At 41.3% G+C, this 14,859-nt stretch overlaps 1 protein-coding gene across 1 annotated transcript in view; it reads left to right on the top strand.

Annotated features, from left to right (window-relative positions):
* UMODL1 (uromodulin like 1) overlaps positions 1 to 4,784 on the top strand; it is a 45,259-nt gene extending 40,475 nt beyond the window's left edge. Inside the window, exons 19-20 of the mRNA XM_080364030.1 lie at positions 2,259 to 2,343; positions 4,594 to 4,784. Of these exons, the coding sequence (XP_080220156.1) occupies positions 2,259 to 2,343; positions 4,594 to 4,781 (273 nt within the window). The 3' untranslated portion in view covers positions 4,782 to 4,784. The remainder of the gene's footprint in view (positions 1 to 2,258; positions 2,344 to 4,593) is intronic.
* Positions 4,785 to 14,859: the final 10,075 nt, after the last annotated feature.

Raw genomic sequence — 14,859 nt, 5'->3', positions numbered from 1 at the left:
AATTCTCTTGTCCCTCTTCCAGCTTTCCTGGCTCTTTTTCTATCAAGGATGTTTTCATTAGCAGTTTGGTGTTCCTCCATTGTTTAACACTTTCCTCTAGCTCTAAATAACTCAGTTTAAGCCCATTATAGAACAAATGATCTCTTCCTAAATGATTAAAAATGGCTACCAGACGATACGTATTTCCTTTCTTAAAGTATAAAGCTTCCTCCAGATGAAAAAAAAAAAAAAAGGGGACAGGAAACACGACTGACAGATGGAAAGATGTCTCCAGCTTTCACAGCTGAATTTGCGTGTTAAAAACCAGTGTTTCAGCCAGTCTCCCATGGAGGAGGTGGTGGCCTCCCAAAGTTCACTGTGTGTCCTGAACAGCTGTGGAGGGACGTGGTGGTAGGTGCAGGATGACGAAATAAGAAGGATGGACAGGACAGGAACTGTGTGGGCTGATATGGATGCTGTCAGGAATCAAACAGTTGCTTTGCTGGGAGCTGTTTGGTTTGCTATTAGAGCAGGGTTTAGCTGTATGGATTAGAGTTTAGGAACATGGTTAACTAAAGGACTGGCTTTGGTCTGAGTTATGGGGGCCTGTGATGGGGTAATTCTGCTAGCCCCAGATGAGGTTTGACTGACATTGACATCTACAGTAAACAAGACACAGCAGAGTTAATCAGTGAAGCCCTCTTCTTTCATATATTCTATATTATTCATATATATATATATTAGTTATATTGCTCTTTCTCCTGTACAAAATATACCCCCTATCAAAAGTTAGTGAATCCAGTATCTTAGATTAACATATTATGCAGAGAAGACAAGTATTAGGCACATCTACAAAGGATGTCAATGGCTTTTACAAAGAAGAGAGATGATGCTGCAGGAGGTGCAAAGATCAAGGAAAACTGGAACAAAAGCAGAATATGTTTGAAAATAACATGAGATGGCTGGGAGAGTAACCAGGGTCTGGGATCTGATCATCTGATCTATCTGCTACTCTGGAGAATACTGACTTGCTTCAGGGCAGATTTGCTTAAGCTCTTTGCCCACAAAATTGAGATTGACATCCTGTATTATTTCTTCTTACCCAGCGTTTTCATTCCATGTTTTCTTGGCAGAAAAGAGTAAGGTGCTCTGAAGTTTAGAGTAAAAAAAAAATAGGCTGGGGAATAATGTAGTAAGAAATGAGTAAAAACCATGACTTTGAATGAGAAAATGAGTGACATACCACTACCATACATATGTTTGGTGGAATGTGACTGCTCCACAGCCATATGGAAACAAAAAATCATTGACATGAAGGGAACAGCAGTGTAACTGTATTCTCTAATGGACCCACCTAACTGGGAGAGCTGTTCGAGGGTAGGCCAAAGATGCAGCTATAATACATGGGTATTATTCTGTGGGCTGACCCAGCTAAAGACACTGTTGCTGACAGTGGATTGTAGAGGCTTTTCTGTGTAACCAGGCTGGCAACACTGGTGGGATATTCTTGTCTAGACAAGCTGGTGAGACACCTTTGCATTTTCCTGCTTTCTCTTGCTGATTGTAGTGTGGCACTGCAGCTTCTCTGGTTTTATGTTCACTTCCAGGAGAGCACAGTATCTTTTGAATAACCTCAACAGGATACAGTTCCCATCAGAGACCTTTAGGCTGCAATTTAAAACAAAAAGGTAGCAAACAAATTGAATGGTGATAAGGAGGAAGTATGCAGATGTGTGCTGTATATTCTGCAAGTGCTCCTCATTTGTAATACGTAATCCCCAGCAGGGCTTTCTAAGTAGTAGTTCCTGGATTAGTAGCTCGGAGGTCACTGAAGAGTTGTGTGTTGCTTCAGAATGACATGCAGCTTGGCAGGGGCTGAAACTTGCTGCTGCTTTTGCTGGTGCTGGTTGTAGTATCTGCTGTGCCTGCTGCGGACAGCAGGAACATCCAAAACTGTTTTCAAAACCCTGGTTTATAGAATTGGTGAGAAGGTTATTCTCCTACAGGTTCCTCTAAAAAAACCCAGAAAGTTAATGAAAAGAAAGATTGTGTGTGTGAAATGTGCGTTCACAGCAGTGTTTTCCAGTGTGACTAATTACAGTTTTTACATTTATGTTTCCCTAATGTCATTTCTTTTGAACTCCCATTTGGTGCTCGTTTCAGTTTAACAAAGCGTAACATTAAGAAACAAAAACCTCAATTCACATACTCAGCAGAAGGCTTTGTATTTTTAATTAGTAAGCCATATTACTTGTTGGAGTTTGAATTGATTGTTGCAGAGATGCCATGCAGCTCGATCCATGAGGACTGGTGAAACCCTCGCCATGCACAGAACATCCTGGGGACCCCTGTGTAAATCAGCTGGTGAGTTATGATATGAATAGAGGCTTACAAAAAGGGGACACAGAGTAATCACCATTTTAAAATTTTTTTTTAAGATTTTCCTGACAAAGGAAACTGAAGACTTGTGATACAAGGTTTTCGTACCCCTCTGCATATTTTTCTGAGGAGTGTTCTTACTGAAGCTGTGTGGCAGTGTGGAAAAGCAGGTGCCCTCCTGAGTGAAGTTACTGTCAGATTGTCAAGGCAATGTAGAAAGGGAGGGGATTCAGTGCTTTGTGTAGCTATTTGCACAGGGTGGCAAGTGCAACAGCCACAAAATCAGACAGTTACTGCAATTGTAAAGTATCAAAGCAGCTTGAATCTTTTAGTCCGCAATCAGTTTTTCAAGTGTTTACACAGTTGTTAGACCACAATTATATTGAACTCTGAAGTCCAAAATCAGAGGAGATAAGAGATTGCATTTCCTTGGACTTCCTGGTGTTGACCTTATTACTACCCTGAGGAAAGGTGGCAGAGCACAGCTGATGCACAGCACATTGGTTAACTTGGTGGAGTGGTACAGTGCAAGTTAATAGAGAATGAACATCAGCACTGTGTGCAAGCAAGGTCTAATTTTTTATGCAACTGCCTCTTCTGCTTTTACCCCTGCTGATGTTTACAAGGGCAGCTATGGCCTCTAACATCTTCAATCATTTGGCCTCCTCAAGCCATTTGCATTCATACCTTATTAGTGCAAAACAGTCATTGGGAGTATTTGTACACACCAACATAAGAGTTTTAATACTAGGCTACTGTGAATAGACAGAAGTCACCCCCTTTCATCCTGCTGGTTGCCTCTTTTGCCAGTCACTGTGCCAGACTGTGAAGATAAGTTAATGATGGACTGTTAGTTGGTTCACGGTATTTTTTTCTCCTCTGATCTGATGGTCACAATATTCTTTTGGACCTAGAAACTGTCTTTGACTTAGCATATTGTATTTTTCTCCCATTATATGCAAGTACTAGTCTGTTAGAATAGGCCACAGGCCTTCAGTTTTCATTTCTGAATTAGTTTTGGGTTTTGTTTTGGTGTTGGCCCTGGATGTTACATGGCTTGGATACTGCTATTGCATACCTCTGTGGCTGCCAACAGTGCCCTTTAGCCAAAGATCTTGTCACTAATTACGGGCAGGTATGCATTAGTGTTTGCCTTCTGTGCATCTCAGGTGCTGCACAAGTACTTGGCTAAATAAGTGCTGTCCTGAAAATGTATGCAGACAAATAGATGGTTTTGTAGTGCATCAAGCATTTGCAGGAATGATTTAGGACTGTGCAAGAGTACATGTGCAAATGAGAACAGAGGCATAATGTTAAAGGGAGAGGAGATTCTGCTTGCAGACTTGGACAAGTACATGGAAGTGTACTTGGAAAAGTACACTACACATGAACCAGGCAAACACGTTCTGTCAATGGTCCGTGGAGCTGAGGGAGACAGTTGGCAACAAGGGGTTTGTCTGTTGCCCACACGTTGCATTTAGTGTTCAGGACCCAGGGTGCCCCATTCTTTCCTTCCCCTCATTGTCCAGGTGCTATTCCAAAAGACTACCGTTCTCCTGCAGGTCCTGTGCCATGTCTGCCAGACCTGTGCAGACACTGTAAATGCCCTCAGGCTTCTCAGGTGGCACTAGATGCCAGAGCTCTGGCTACAGAGTTGAATCTGTGGTGACCACCTCAGTGTGACTCACCTGCCCCCACTAACTGCACCAGCAAGGTCTCTACTGACTGGAGTGGGAGCTTAGAGACCCAGCACACATGGAGAATCCTTCCCTAAATACTTTGTGTTTAGATAAGTGTTACATATAAGATAAAAGCAAAATAAATGGCTTCTAATAATCATAGATGAATGGGGGCAGGATTAAGATGGGGGAATACTTCACCTCTAGGGCCATTCTGAAAGTAAGGGAGCATTTCAAAAAGGCACCAGTGTTTATCCTTTAATTCTTATTTTAACAGGAAAATGCAGAGTCAAAGTCCAGAGCCACATCACCCTCGTGTATGCAGGGACTCTACACTTGTATGTAGGAAGGGAACTTAGATTGTGGATCACAGACCTTTCCATGAGAATGGCCTTCCACAAAAGGCTGATTAGCTTCTGTATCACAGCTTCACAGCTCTGTGCTTCAACATGCACATTGGCTAATTTGTAGGCAGGGTTGGTTTCTTACCCCAGGAAAAGATTTAGAAATTTCAAAGCTTTTTTCTTTCACCTTTCTTTTTGTTTTTTTTTTTTAGCATCTGATTTGAAGAGAGAGAAGGAAACTGGCCTGGGAGTTGGATACATCATCTTCATTGCCTTTGCTGTGTGTGGTTTTGTGCTCGGAGTTGTGAGCCTTCTCATTTTCCAGTACCAGCGAAAGACAAGAAGATACAACTTCAGAATCAAGTCTGACAACTTCAGCTACCAAGTGTTCTACAATTAGTGATCTCCAGGTTACCAGATGTAAGTACTGAATTGTGATCAGTTACTTTTTTTAGCTGATTAGCTCTTCCTGAAATGCTTAAATACTTGCAGGTGGACATTCTCTGTTTAAGGGTATTTGAACCTCCTGTCCTGTTCACTGTGGGTGAAGGTCATAAATCTAAGAATGAAATTCCAGCTATTCTTGACTGTTTTCAAATGCTGCAGACTACAGAAGAAGAAGACAGCCTTCTTTTTCTCATCTTCCTTTGTGGCTTTGGCCTCAGTTAGAGTTAATATAATTAGTATAATTCGATTAGTATAGTAAAGGAGAGAAACTTAACCTCTCTCTTTATAAATGTTTCAGAAGCTAATTTGTTTCAGAAGTTATCCCTTTCTGCAAAAGCCTGGGTTTAATTTTCTCTTGGGAGGTGGTGTGTTTTTCAGGAAAATAGTAGGATGTTAGACATAAACAGCTTTAAATATTGATAGTGCGTAAGCAGTGCTTACAAGTGCCTGCAGACAGTCCGAAAAGACAGCTCTGAGGAGTGTTAGTCACTACATGTTCTGCCTCTGCAACTTGAGAATTTAATACTCTTCCAGAATGCCATTGGATTCAGCACTTTTTCTGTAAAATGAGTGTGTTCTAGCTGCTCACCACCATTTTTATGTTTGTCCTTTTAAGAGGAGGAGAGATGGGTGAGAAAGCTGGCTTGCTGAAAAAGAATACCTAACATTGCTTCACAGGTTAAGGATGTTTACTTCAGATCTGATCCAATTCTGTTTCTGGGAACAGGCTCATTTGACATTGTTACCGGAGTTAGTAACTCTTTCCTGATGGAGTCCTCTTGCATGACAATGCAGCTACCATGACCACAGTAAATTCAATAGATTTCTCATGATGTTATTTGCAGATAATGTATTTGCTTCACTAAGTACCATAATTCTTAACGTATATCACAGAGAAGAGACAGAGAAGACTGTATCCCATCTGTCCGCTTGTAAAGTCTTGACTAGTTACTATTAGCTATATCTCCCCTAGTCTTACATGATAGAGACCACTCTCTGTAGTCATCTATGGGCAGCCCCTGAGAGATCACTGTAGGTGAGGGTGATGCTCTGATCGCTTCCCCAGCAATGGGGAGGGTTGCCTGTCAGCACCCCAAAGTGAAGGTACCTGGGACTCCTTGGTACATCTCCAGCAGCTGCACAGTTCCATCAGTGATGCAGGTCCCACGAGGGAGCCATCACCCACTGTGAAGGGCATATCTAGGTCCATTATGTCAAAACCTATATAAGAAGCCTTTGAGTCTCTCTGCAGAGAGAAGAATGGCTTGTCTTCATTCATCATTCTGCTCTCATGAGTGACCATGGGTGGTTGCAATACTTGAAAGTAAAGGGAATTCTGGAGTTCTGCAATGTCGTCATAGCATAAAGGATATTGTTGGACTCAAAATGCTTATACATAATCAGCATGTTCAAGTCTCAGCTAATGGCTCCTTTTAGATGCTGGAAGTACTCAACCCTTTCCTGTGTATTTACTTTCTTTGGAAGGTAGTTGATTATCTTTCTCAATCATGATTAGTTTGTCCTTTATTTTTTCTAGTTGGATCATGTCTCATCTCATGGAGAACTGAAGCTTGTCTTCACTCAGAATTTGGTTTTCATTACTCTTCAGAATGGTGATCATGACTGGTTGCAATACTGAGTCTTCAAATTAATGTCACATAAAAAAGGCTTCAAAGGCTTCTGTAAAGACTTTTTTTTTTTTTTTTAAATTTGCTCTTTCCCTACTGTTCTAAGAACTATTTGTAACTGCAGCTCCAGGTTGAAGTGAATTTTGGCAGTTTTTTCTGTGGATAAAATAGAAGGGAAAAAAAAGAAAGACTTCATGGTTCTTTATTCAAGTTTCAACATTTAGCTCTCCCACTGTGCCGAGCTGCTATGTGCCCATCTTAGCATCACTTGTGCCACTACTATTGACAAGCTACATGTTTCTAGAAATACTCCAGGAAGTAAATCAGCAAACCCCTCGAGAGATCTCCTTTTCAGTTTGTAATTCCCTGTTTACTTAAGGTGAGGTTGAAACTTTGAGCTGCAGCAATGTTGAAGACCTATTTGTGCAACGCCCTAAGTATACAGAAGCTGGAGGACAAGTATTGGATTTGTCACCAAATAAATAAAAGGCACCGTGAATCTGTGATTTAACCTGCTTAGAGTGTTATTCACATGAGTTTTGAGATTTGATGGTAAATTCTTTAATTGACAAGGACTCAGTGGAGAGACCAAAAAAAAATGGCAAAAAGAGCCCACGTTTTTTCCAGATAAGTCAATTAGTACCTATGTATTCTGTTTAATTAGACCACAATTATTGTGCAGTCGGGCCACGGAGTGTGCTGCTGACCTAAGTGAGAGCGCTCCAATTGCAACAGAGTAGTTATAAATTTGAGCTGAATTTTGCCTGGCTGCAAGACCCTACAGTTAATGCAGCAGCAAAGGTTTAGCTTACAAGCTCCATTGGATACAACAACAGTCTGTTCAACTGGATAAACTGGAACAAAAATCTTTTCTGCACAATAAGCATCTCCTGCAGGACTCTTTCTTCACTCTCCTGCCCCAAACCTCCACCTCAGTGAGTGTGTTAAAAGACGGGAGGGTGATGCAGTAACTTGTTGCCAGTAACCCTTGATTCTGATTGTTGTGTGCACTCCTCCTTGAATGGTGAGAGTCTGCTGTATCTGCGTCACATGTAATTCAGTAATTTACAGTCAATAAGCTCATTACTCTTTAAGCTTAGTGGACACCATTATAAATAACTCTTCAGTGAAAATTTGTCTTTAACTTGAACTTACAAATGCTCTCAGTAGCCATAGCATTTAGGTACTAATTTTTTTGGTACAGAATAACATTGAAAAGCTGCTTCTTTATCCCCTAGTCCCATCTCTAATAGGAATAAGATTACTAGGTAAAGAACTTCTACATTTTGCAAAAGGTCATACTGATTGATCTTTTAAATATGTAAATACATTTCAAATAATCATTTGTATTCTGCTTTTGCTTCAAGTGAGCCTGTAAGGAGTAAAAATCTTTGACTTTTCCTTGCTGAAATATTGGTTGCCAGATCCTAATATAAAAAAGATCCATTTGGTTGCAATTCATTAGTAAAATTGCAAATTATCTTTGCAATCTTAGAGTCTGATGAACATAAGCATTAGCTTTTTATTCTGTAGAAGTCTCTTAACTTTGTCTCAGTGTGCTCTCAAGTATACGTGTTTGTCTTCTGCACACACTGAAAAGATAAGCTATTTTACTAGATATATTTTCCTAGTTTTTAGTACTCACAATCCTGAGCTGCTTGAAAGTGACAGGTCTAGAGATATGCCTGTTGATTTCAGTGGAGCTATACCATTTACAAAAGCTGAACGCTAGTCTTCAAGATGAAATGCAAAACAGCAGCTTGTATTTAACACCTTGCCTGCTTAGCAGAAACTGCTATTGGGATTATATGAGTCTGTTTAGCAGAGTTTTGGTGTCTTAATAAAAGCATTATTGTAACTTGATGTTTGTGCTGTTATATTTTCATTCTATGATTTAGTCACAGGCATTAAGGTGTGCATTGTGTGGATGTGGCAGCTTCTGAAGAACTGTTCAAGTATTAGTATAATGTTCAAACATCACTCAAGACACACAGTACTTGACTTTATCCAAACACCAATGGACTGCAATTACCAACAACTATGTATGTACACTTACTAAGGATCTCTTTCCTCAACATTACAAAGGGCAAACATATTTTTAGTTTCATGCTTTGTGGCAAAGGCAACCAAAAAAGTATTTAACATTCCCAGTCCAATTATAGTATTGCAACAATCTGGTGATGCAATCTGAACCTAGTGTCACAGGGGCCTCCCTGGGCATTTGATTTGTACAGTTCTGACAGCTGCTCCAAAAGCAACATATTCAGAGCTCACCCTCGATGAAGCTGACCCTGAGGGCATTAGTGGACTTGTCTTGATGCAAGTGTGAAAAGCAGGGAAGAAGCACCAGCACTTACTCCAAGTTCTTCCTTTCTCATCCCTGTGCAAAAGTGTTGCACAGCTGCCACCTATTTTCTTTGTAATTTTTTCTTTTTCTGTGTTACGTTTAGGTGGCTAGCAGTCACTGTTTCTCAGAGCTGTATCCCTTTGTGTCTTCTTTTCATGCTGAGGCAAAGAGCAGATTGTTCGGTTGAAGTATCACATAATCACAAAATGGTTGGGATTGGAAGGGATCTTTAAAGATCATTTAGTCCAACCCCCCAGCCAAGGGCAGGGACACCTTCCACTAGATAAGGTTGCTCAAAGCCCCACCCAACCTGGCCTTAAACACTTCCAATGATGAGGTATCCACAACTTCTCTGGGCAGCCTGGTTCAGTGGTTCACCACTCTCATTGTACAAAATTTCTACCTTATAGGCAAGCTAAATCAATCCTCTTTCAGTTTAAAGCCATTGTGCCTTGTCCTGTGACTACAGGCTTTGGTAAAAAGTCTCTCTCCCTATTCCTTATAAGCTCCCTCACATATTGAAAGGTTGCAATAATGTATTTCCAGAGCCTTCTCTTCTCCAGGCTGAACAACCCCAACTCTCTCAGCCTGTCCTCACAGCAGAGCTGTTCCAGTCCTCTGATCATTTTTGTGGCCTCCTCTGGCCCCTCTCCAACAGGTCCATGCCTTTCCTGCACTGAGGGCTTCAGAGCTGGAGGCAGGACGCCAGGCTGGGTCTCACCAGAGCAAAGTAGATGGACAGAATCACCTCCCGCAACCTGCTGGTCACGCTTCTTTCAATGCAGCCCAGGATACAATTGGCTTTCTAGGCTGCAAGCACTAGTTGCCAGCTCATATCCAATTTTTTATCTGGGATAAAAAATATCCCCAATAATAAGTATCCCCGAGTCCTTCTTGTCAGGGCTTCTCTCAATCCCTTTGTCTCCCAGTCTGTACTGATACTGAGGATTGTCCCAACCCAGGTGCAGGACCTTTCACTTGCCCTTATTTGGAATTCATGATGTTCGCATGGGCCCACTGCTCAAGCCTGTCAAGGTTCCTTTCAATGGCAACACTTCCCTCCAGTGAATCAACTGCACCACTCAGCTTGGTGCCATCTGCAAACTTGCTGAGGATGCCATCAGTCCCTCTATCTATACCACTGGTGAAGTAATTTAATTGTATTTGTCCCAGTACTGACCCTTGGGAGACACCATTTGTTACTGGTTTACACTCAGACATTAAGCCACTGACTGTAACCCGTTGGACACAGCCATCCAGCCAATTCCTTATCCTTTTGACAGTCCACCTGTCAAACCCATATCTCACCAATTTAGTGGCAAGAATATTGTGAAGGACTGTATCAAAGACCTTACATAAGTCCAGGGAGATGCTATCTATGGCTCTTCACTTGTCCACTGCTGGATTCACCCTATTATAGTCATGATTTGCCCTGGGTGAAGCCATGTTGCCTGTCTTTAATCACCTCCCTGTCTTCCCTGTGTTTTGGCATATCTTTGAGGCAGATGTGTTCCATGATCTGACTGGGCACAGAGATGAGCCTGGCAGGTTGGTAGTTCCTAGGCTCATTCTTTTTGCCCTTTTAGAAAATGGGTGTGATGTTTCTATTTCTCCAGTCACTGGGGATTTCACCTGACTGTCATGACTTTTCAAATATGATGGAGAGTGGCATGGCAAGTAACTCAGCCAATTCCCTCAGGACCTTGGGATTCATCTTGTTGGGTCCTATGGACTTATGTATTTTCAGGTTCTACAAGTGGTCTTGAACCTGATCTTCAATTTTGATGGGAGGGACTATTTTGCCCCAGTCCCTGCCTTACGGTTCGGGAGCCTGAGAGATGTGGAAAGACAGGTTACCACTGAAAACCTTGGCAAAATAGCCTCCTCCATGATGGCTGTCACAAGTTCTCCTGCCTTATTTATCATAAGGGTACTTTTTCTTCAGTCTTCCTTTTCTGGCCAATGTACCTGTGGAAGCCCTTCTTATTCTTTGCATCCCTTGTCAAATTCAGCTCCAACTGTGTCTTAGCTTTCTGATCCTATGCCTCCACATCCGAGCAGCATCCCTATTTTCTTTACAGGGTATATGTCCCTGCTTCCACTGCCTGTGCATTTCCTTCTTATATTTCAGTCTGATCACGAGGTCCTCACTCAGACATGCTGGTCTCTTGCCTTCCTTTCTTGATTTCTTACATATGGGGATCGAGAGCTCTTTTGCTCTAAGAAATATGTCCTTGAAGAGCTGCCAGCTCTGTTTAGCTACTTTATCACTGAAGGCAGTTTCCCAGGGGGTTCCATCCACTTAAACACCTGGAAGTTTGCTCTCCTGCAAAGTTTGCAGTGTCCTGACTCTACTCTTCACCTGGCCCATCTGCCTCAAGATTGTGAATTCCACCAGGGCATGACTGCTGCAACCTAGGCTGCTGCCAATCTTGACATCTTTATCTAGTTGACCCATGTTTATAAGCAACAGGTCTAATAAAGCTTCTCCTTTGGTTGGGCTGTTCTTCCGGTTGAGACGGACAAATGACATAGACCAAGTTCTTCCAGGACGAAAGTAGTAGATGTCATTTATTGCCACAAGTGCATTTTTATACAGTTTGACCAATTCATGTGTCTCTTCACTATTGGTTACAAGTTACAGCAGTAACATCTCATTGGCTATTTTTGCTATCATCAATGTTACTCTTTTACTCCCTTCTCTCTCATGGGTACATCCTTAACATCTCTGGATACTCCTTTACTCCCATCTTTCTCACGGGTAGGCCTTAATATCTTCAAGGCTAATTTCTGTTGTCATGCCCTCTGTCAGGGAATCCAAGGACCCACCATAGTCCCCCACACTTCCCCCTTTTTGTATTTGTGCTAAAAATAATTGCCTTCATTGTCTGCTGCAGGGTTCTTTGCAGCAGAGAAGTAATGCATGGCAACCTTAGTAACACAACCACAACAATCATCAAAACAATCAGTCCCATTTTCACTACTGATAACAACCACTCTGAAAGCCCCCAATCACTGAACAATTTATTTAACCAATTCCATCAAAATCTTCACACCCATATCCTTGAGCTAATAACGAACAGTTTATTGCAGCTCTAGTCTGCAGTGTAGCATGTCTTACAGAATCTACATCTAACAAAAGTCCACTTAAAGCCTTACAAGTTCTGTTAGTTTGCTTAGCTAGATAGCATCCTAATTTTTCTAAAGTATTTAAAGCTTTAGCTGTGCCAACACCAGATAGAAGAAATCATGAAACTCTTAACCCTGATCCCCAAAAATCTACATTATCATTACATTTTGACTCATATACATGCAAAAAGTATTTTTCCCGTCTTGCTCTTCTGTGATCTATTATCATAGATACTTTGGGCATTAAGAGAGTTAATTGTCCCAATATACACAGTCCTTCAACAGTGTTAGAAGGAATTCCTGGCCAGGCTCTATCTCCACAAATCAAGAATACACCATACAGGAGGTTTTGGGGTTGCTGTCCCACATTATCAACAACACCCCTTGGATTCTTCTGTGAGGCATTACACCATTGAGTTTCATTTCTATAGTCACCAAGGGTAGCATTAACATTTTGCAGTTTTATCCATTTATGTTCTTGTATATTGTTCTGACACTTTTCACAAACCAGCTGGATACAAGCATCCATGGGCATACATGCCAGCAATTCCAGTTCCTGTGGTTCAGTATCTGCTTCCAGGAGGCAAATAATCCAAAGTGACATGTTGGCATTATTACATTTCGTTGCAATGCCTTCGCACCAACCACTATTTTGAAACAATTGTGTGATGCTGCTGTAATCATCAAGGAGGATGCCAACCAAGCATGTGTGGAACGGGTTTTCCGCAGATGCCATAGCTAGGCATATGGAGTCCTGGTCAGTCATGTTGGCTAAAGTAATCCACATGTTAGTCTTTGTCTGTGCAGGCATCCAAAATGCAGCAGCTGCATCAGTCATTGTCAGGAAGATAATACAGGTTTCACATTTTGTGCTGGCAACCATTGCGGCTCTTGATCTGTAAAGACACAAGCATAGCCTCTCCCCCAGGTTATCAATTGATGTGGCCTTTTCCATTGACCATTAACTAGTGATTTGACCATAGCTAATGTAGGTTCTTTCTGATTTAGCATGTTTCTGGGTCATACTTGCAAAGTGTTTCATCACAGGCCAAATTTGGGCTGCACCACTTAGATATAAGTGATTCATCATATACAATGCTTTTGACAATTGGTTTTATGGTGTTTTCCCTACTTCTCCCCACTTTTTGTTTTAAAAATACCAAAAAAAACCAAACAAAAAAAAACCTCAAAAAACCAGTTCAGAATCAGATATGTGTGTTGGACCTTGACTATGTACTCAGAATCACAAATCAAATTTAGAGGTTCCTCCTTAAAAAGCTCTAAGTAATGTAAAGTTGTGCCAAGTTCTGCTAGTTGGGTTGAACCTTCAATAATTTTTACAGAATGATACCAATTGTTATCTTCACGCCAGACCACTACAGCATTATGAGACTTCCCAGGACCATCCACAAAAACTGTGCAAGCATGTAGGATCAGACCAGATACAAGTATGGTCTGTGACCTGATGTTAAAGACTTGCAGGTTCTGCAGCAATTTACATTTAGGCATGGCAAAAGCTGTGCTGTTAAGAAAATCAGCTAGTGAAATTTACAAGGACATAGATTGCAAATAAAAAAATCAAAATTAAATTTCACAAATGGTACATATATGACAAAAGGATCATGGCCTATTAAGACTTAAATTCATTTCTTGCATTTCTTGATCGGAGTAACAATTGGTATATCAGTCTATTAGCAACCTCATCGTAGTGTCCCACAATAGCCACAGGTTGTTTCTATGTTGTAGCTACAAGCAGACAAATCTGCAAGTCCAATCAAATGCAGTCAGCCTGTAAGGTTGTCATAAATTTATTCATCAAAGTTTCTAACTCCATTTTGGCTGTCATATTTATTGGATATTGTTGTCCCTTACCAAATCGAAGTCCTGTTTCAGTTCTATCAGTGTAGTGTTCGTTTTATTGAAACATTGGCTGCTAATACTAGTGGAAATACAGCGTTTGAAATTTCATTGGAGATTCCTTACTTGAAGCAAGCAGATCTGCACCATCCCAGCAGCTTCTTGTAGGCCATGCAACTAAACGGAATTCTCAGAAAACGTTATTTGAGCTTACAATTTACTTAACAAATCTTGACCCAAGAGAGGTATAGGGCTTTCTGGCAAATACAAGAATTTCTATGGTAAAACTGTGTTCCAAATTTGGCGTTCCATTGGTCTCAAAAAATGGCCTTTCTTTCATTCTCTCCCATGACCTCAAAAACTAGCACGGTGAATTTACTAAGAAGTTTCTTACAACTAGTTAACACAGAATAAGTCTATTAAAATTTTTTTTTTTGTTTGATTTCCCAGCTTCATTAGAACTATGGATCCACTGGCAATGCCTTTAAATTTCACCCTCAGACTCCTTCATGCAGTATTACTGTTCTCTAGCAGTAACATTGCTGGGAGGGGGTGTGTGGGGAGGAATAAAACCTCCCTCTTGTCCCCATCTGAGATGGCAGGATCTCCAGCCCAGCATGAAAACAAATCAGTTCAAACTCCACACCAAACCAACCTGGCTCCACTCCACACCCAAATTAGTACCAGTCTGATCCAGAGAAGCACTGAACACTCTGACTCCCCAAAGCTGACCATCGTGAAAAGACCAACCTCAGCAAGGAGGTAAAATGGTGAGCTCTTTCCCCAGATATGCCAGAACCTAAGAAACAAGACTGAAGCAAAAAGAAACAGCACCAACAACCCCTGATTCAAAGCCGAGAAGCAACGCAGTGCCACAACAAGGATGGATGACAACACTTCAGGAAAAAAAGACTGAGTGGGGGGAATAAAGCCCCCCTGTCTCCACTTAACAGTGGGCAACCAGATTTTTCCCTTTTTTTTTTTTTTCTTCTTGCTGCAGTTTAGATGTAGCCAAGGCCACGCAGGTGGCATAATTGCTGGTACAAAGTGGGAGGCTCTGGCAAACTCCT

This window comes from Nesoenas mayeri (genome assembly GCF_963082525.1).
Source record: "Nesoenas mayeri genome assembly, chromosome: 1".
In the NCBI taxonomy this organism is placed as follows: domain Eukaryota; kingdom Metazoa; phylum Chordata; class Aves; order Columbiformes; family Columbidae; genus Nesoenas; species Nesoenas mayeri.
The sequence above is the reverse complement of the archived record's forward strand: the minus strand, read 5'-3'. Positions and strand labels throughout refer to the sequence as shown.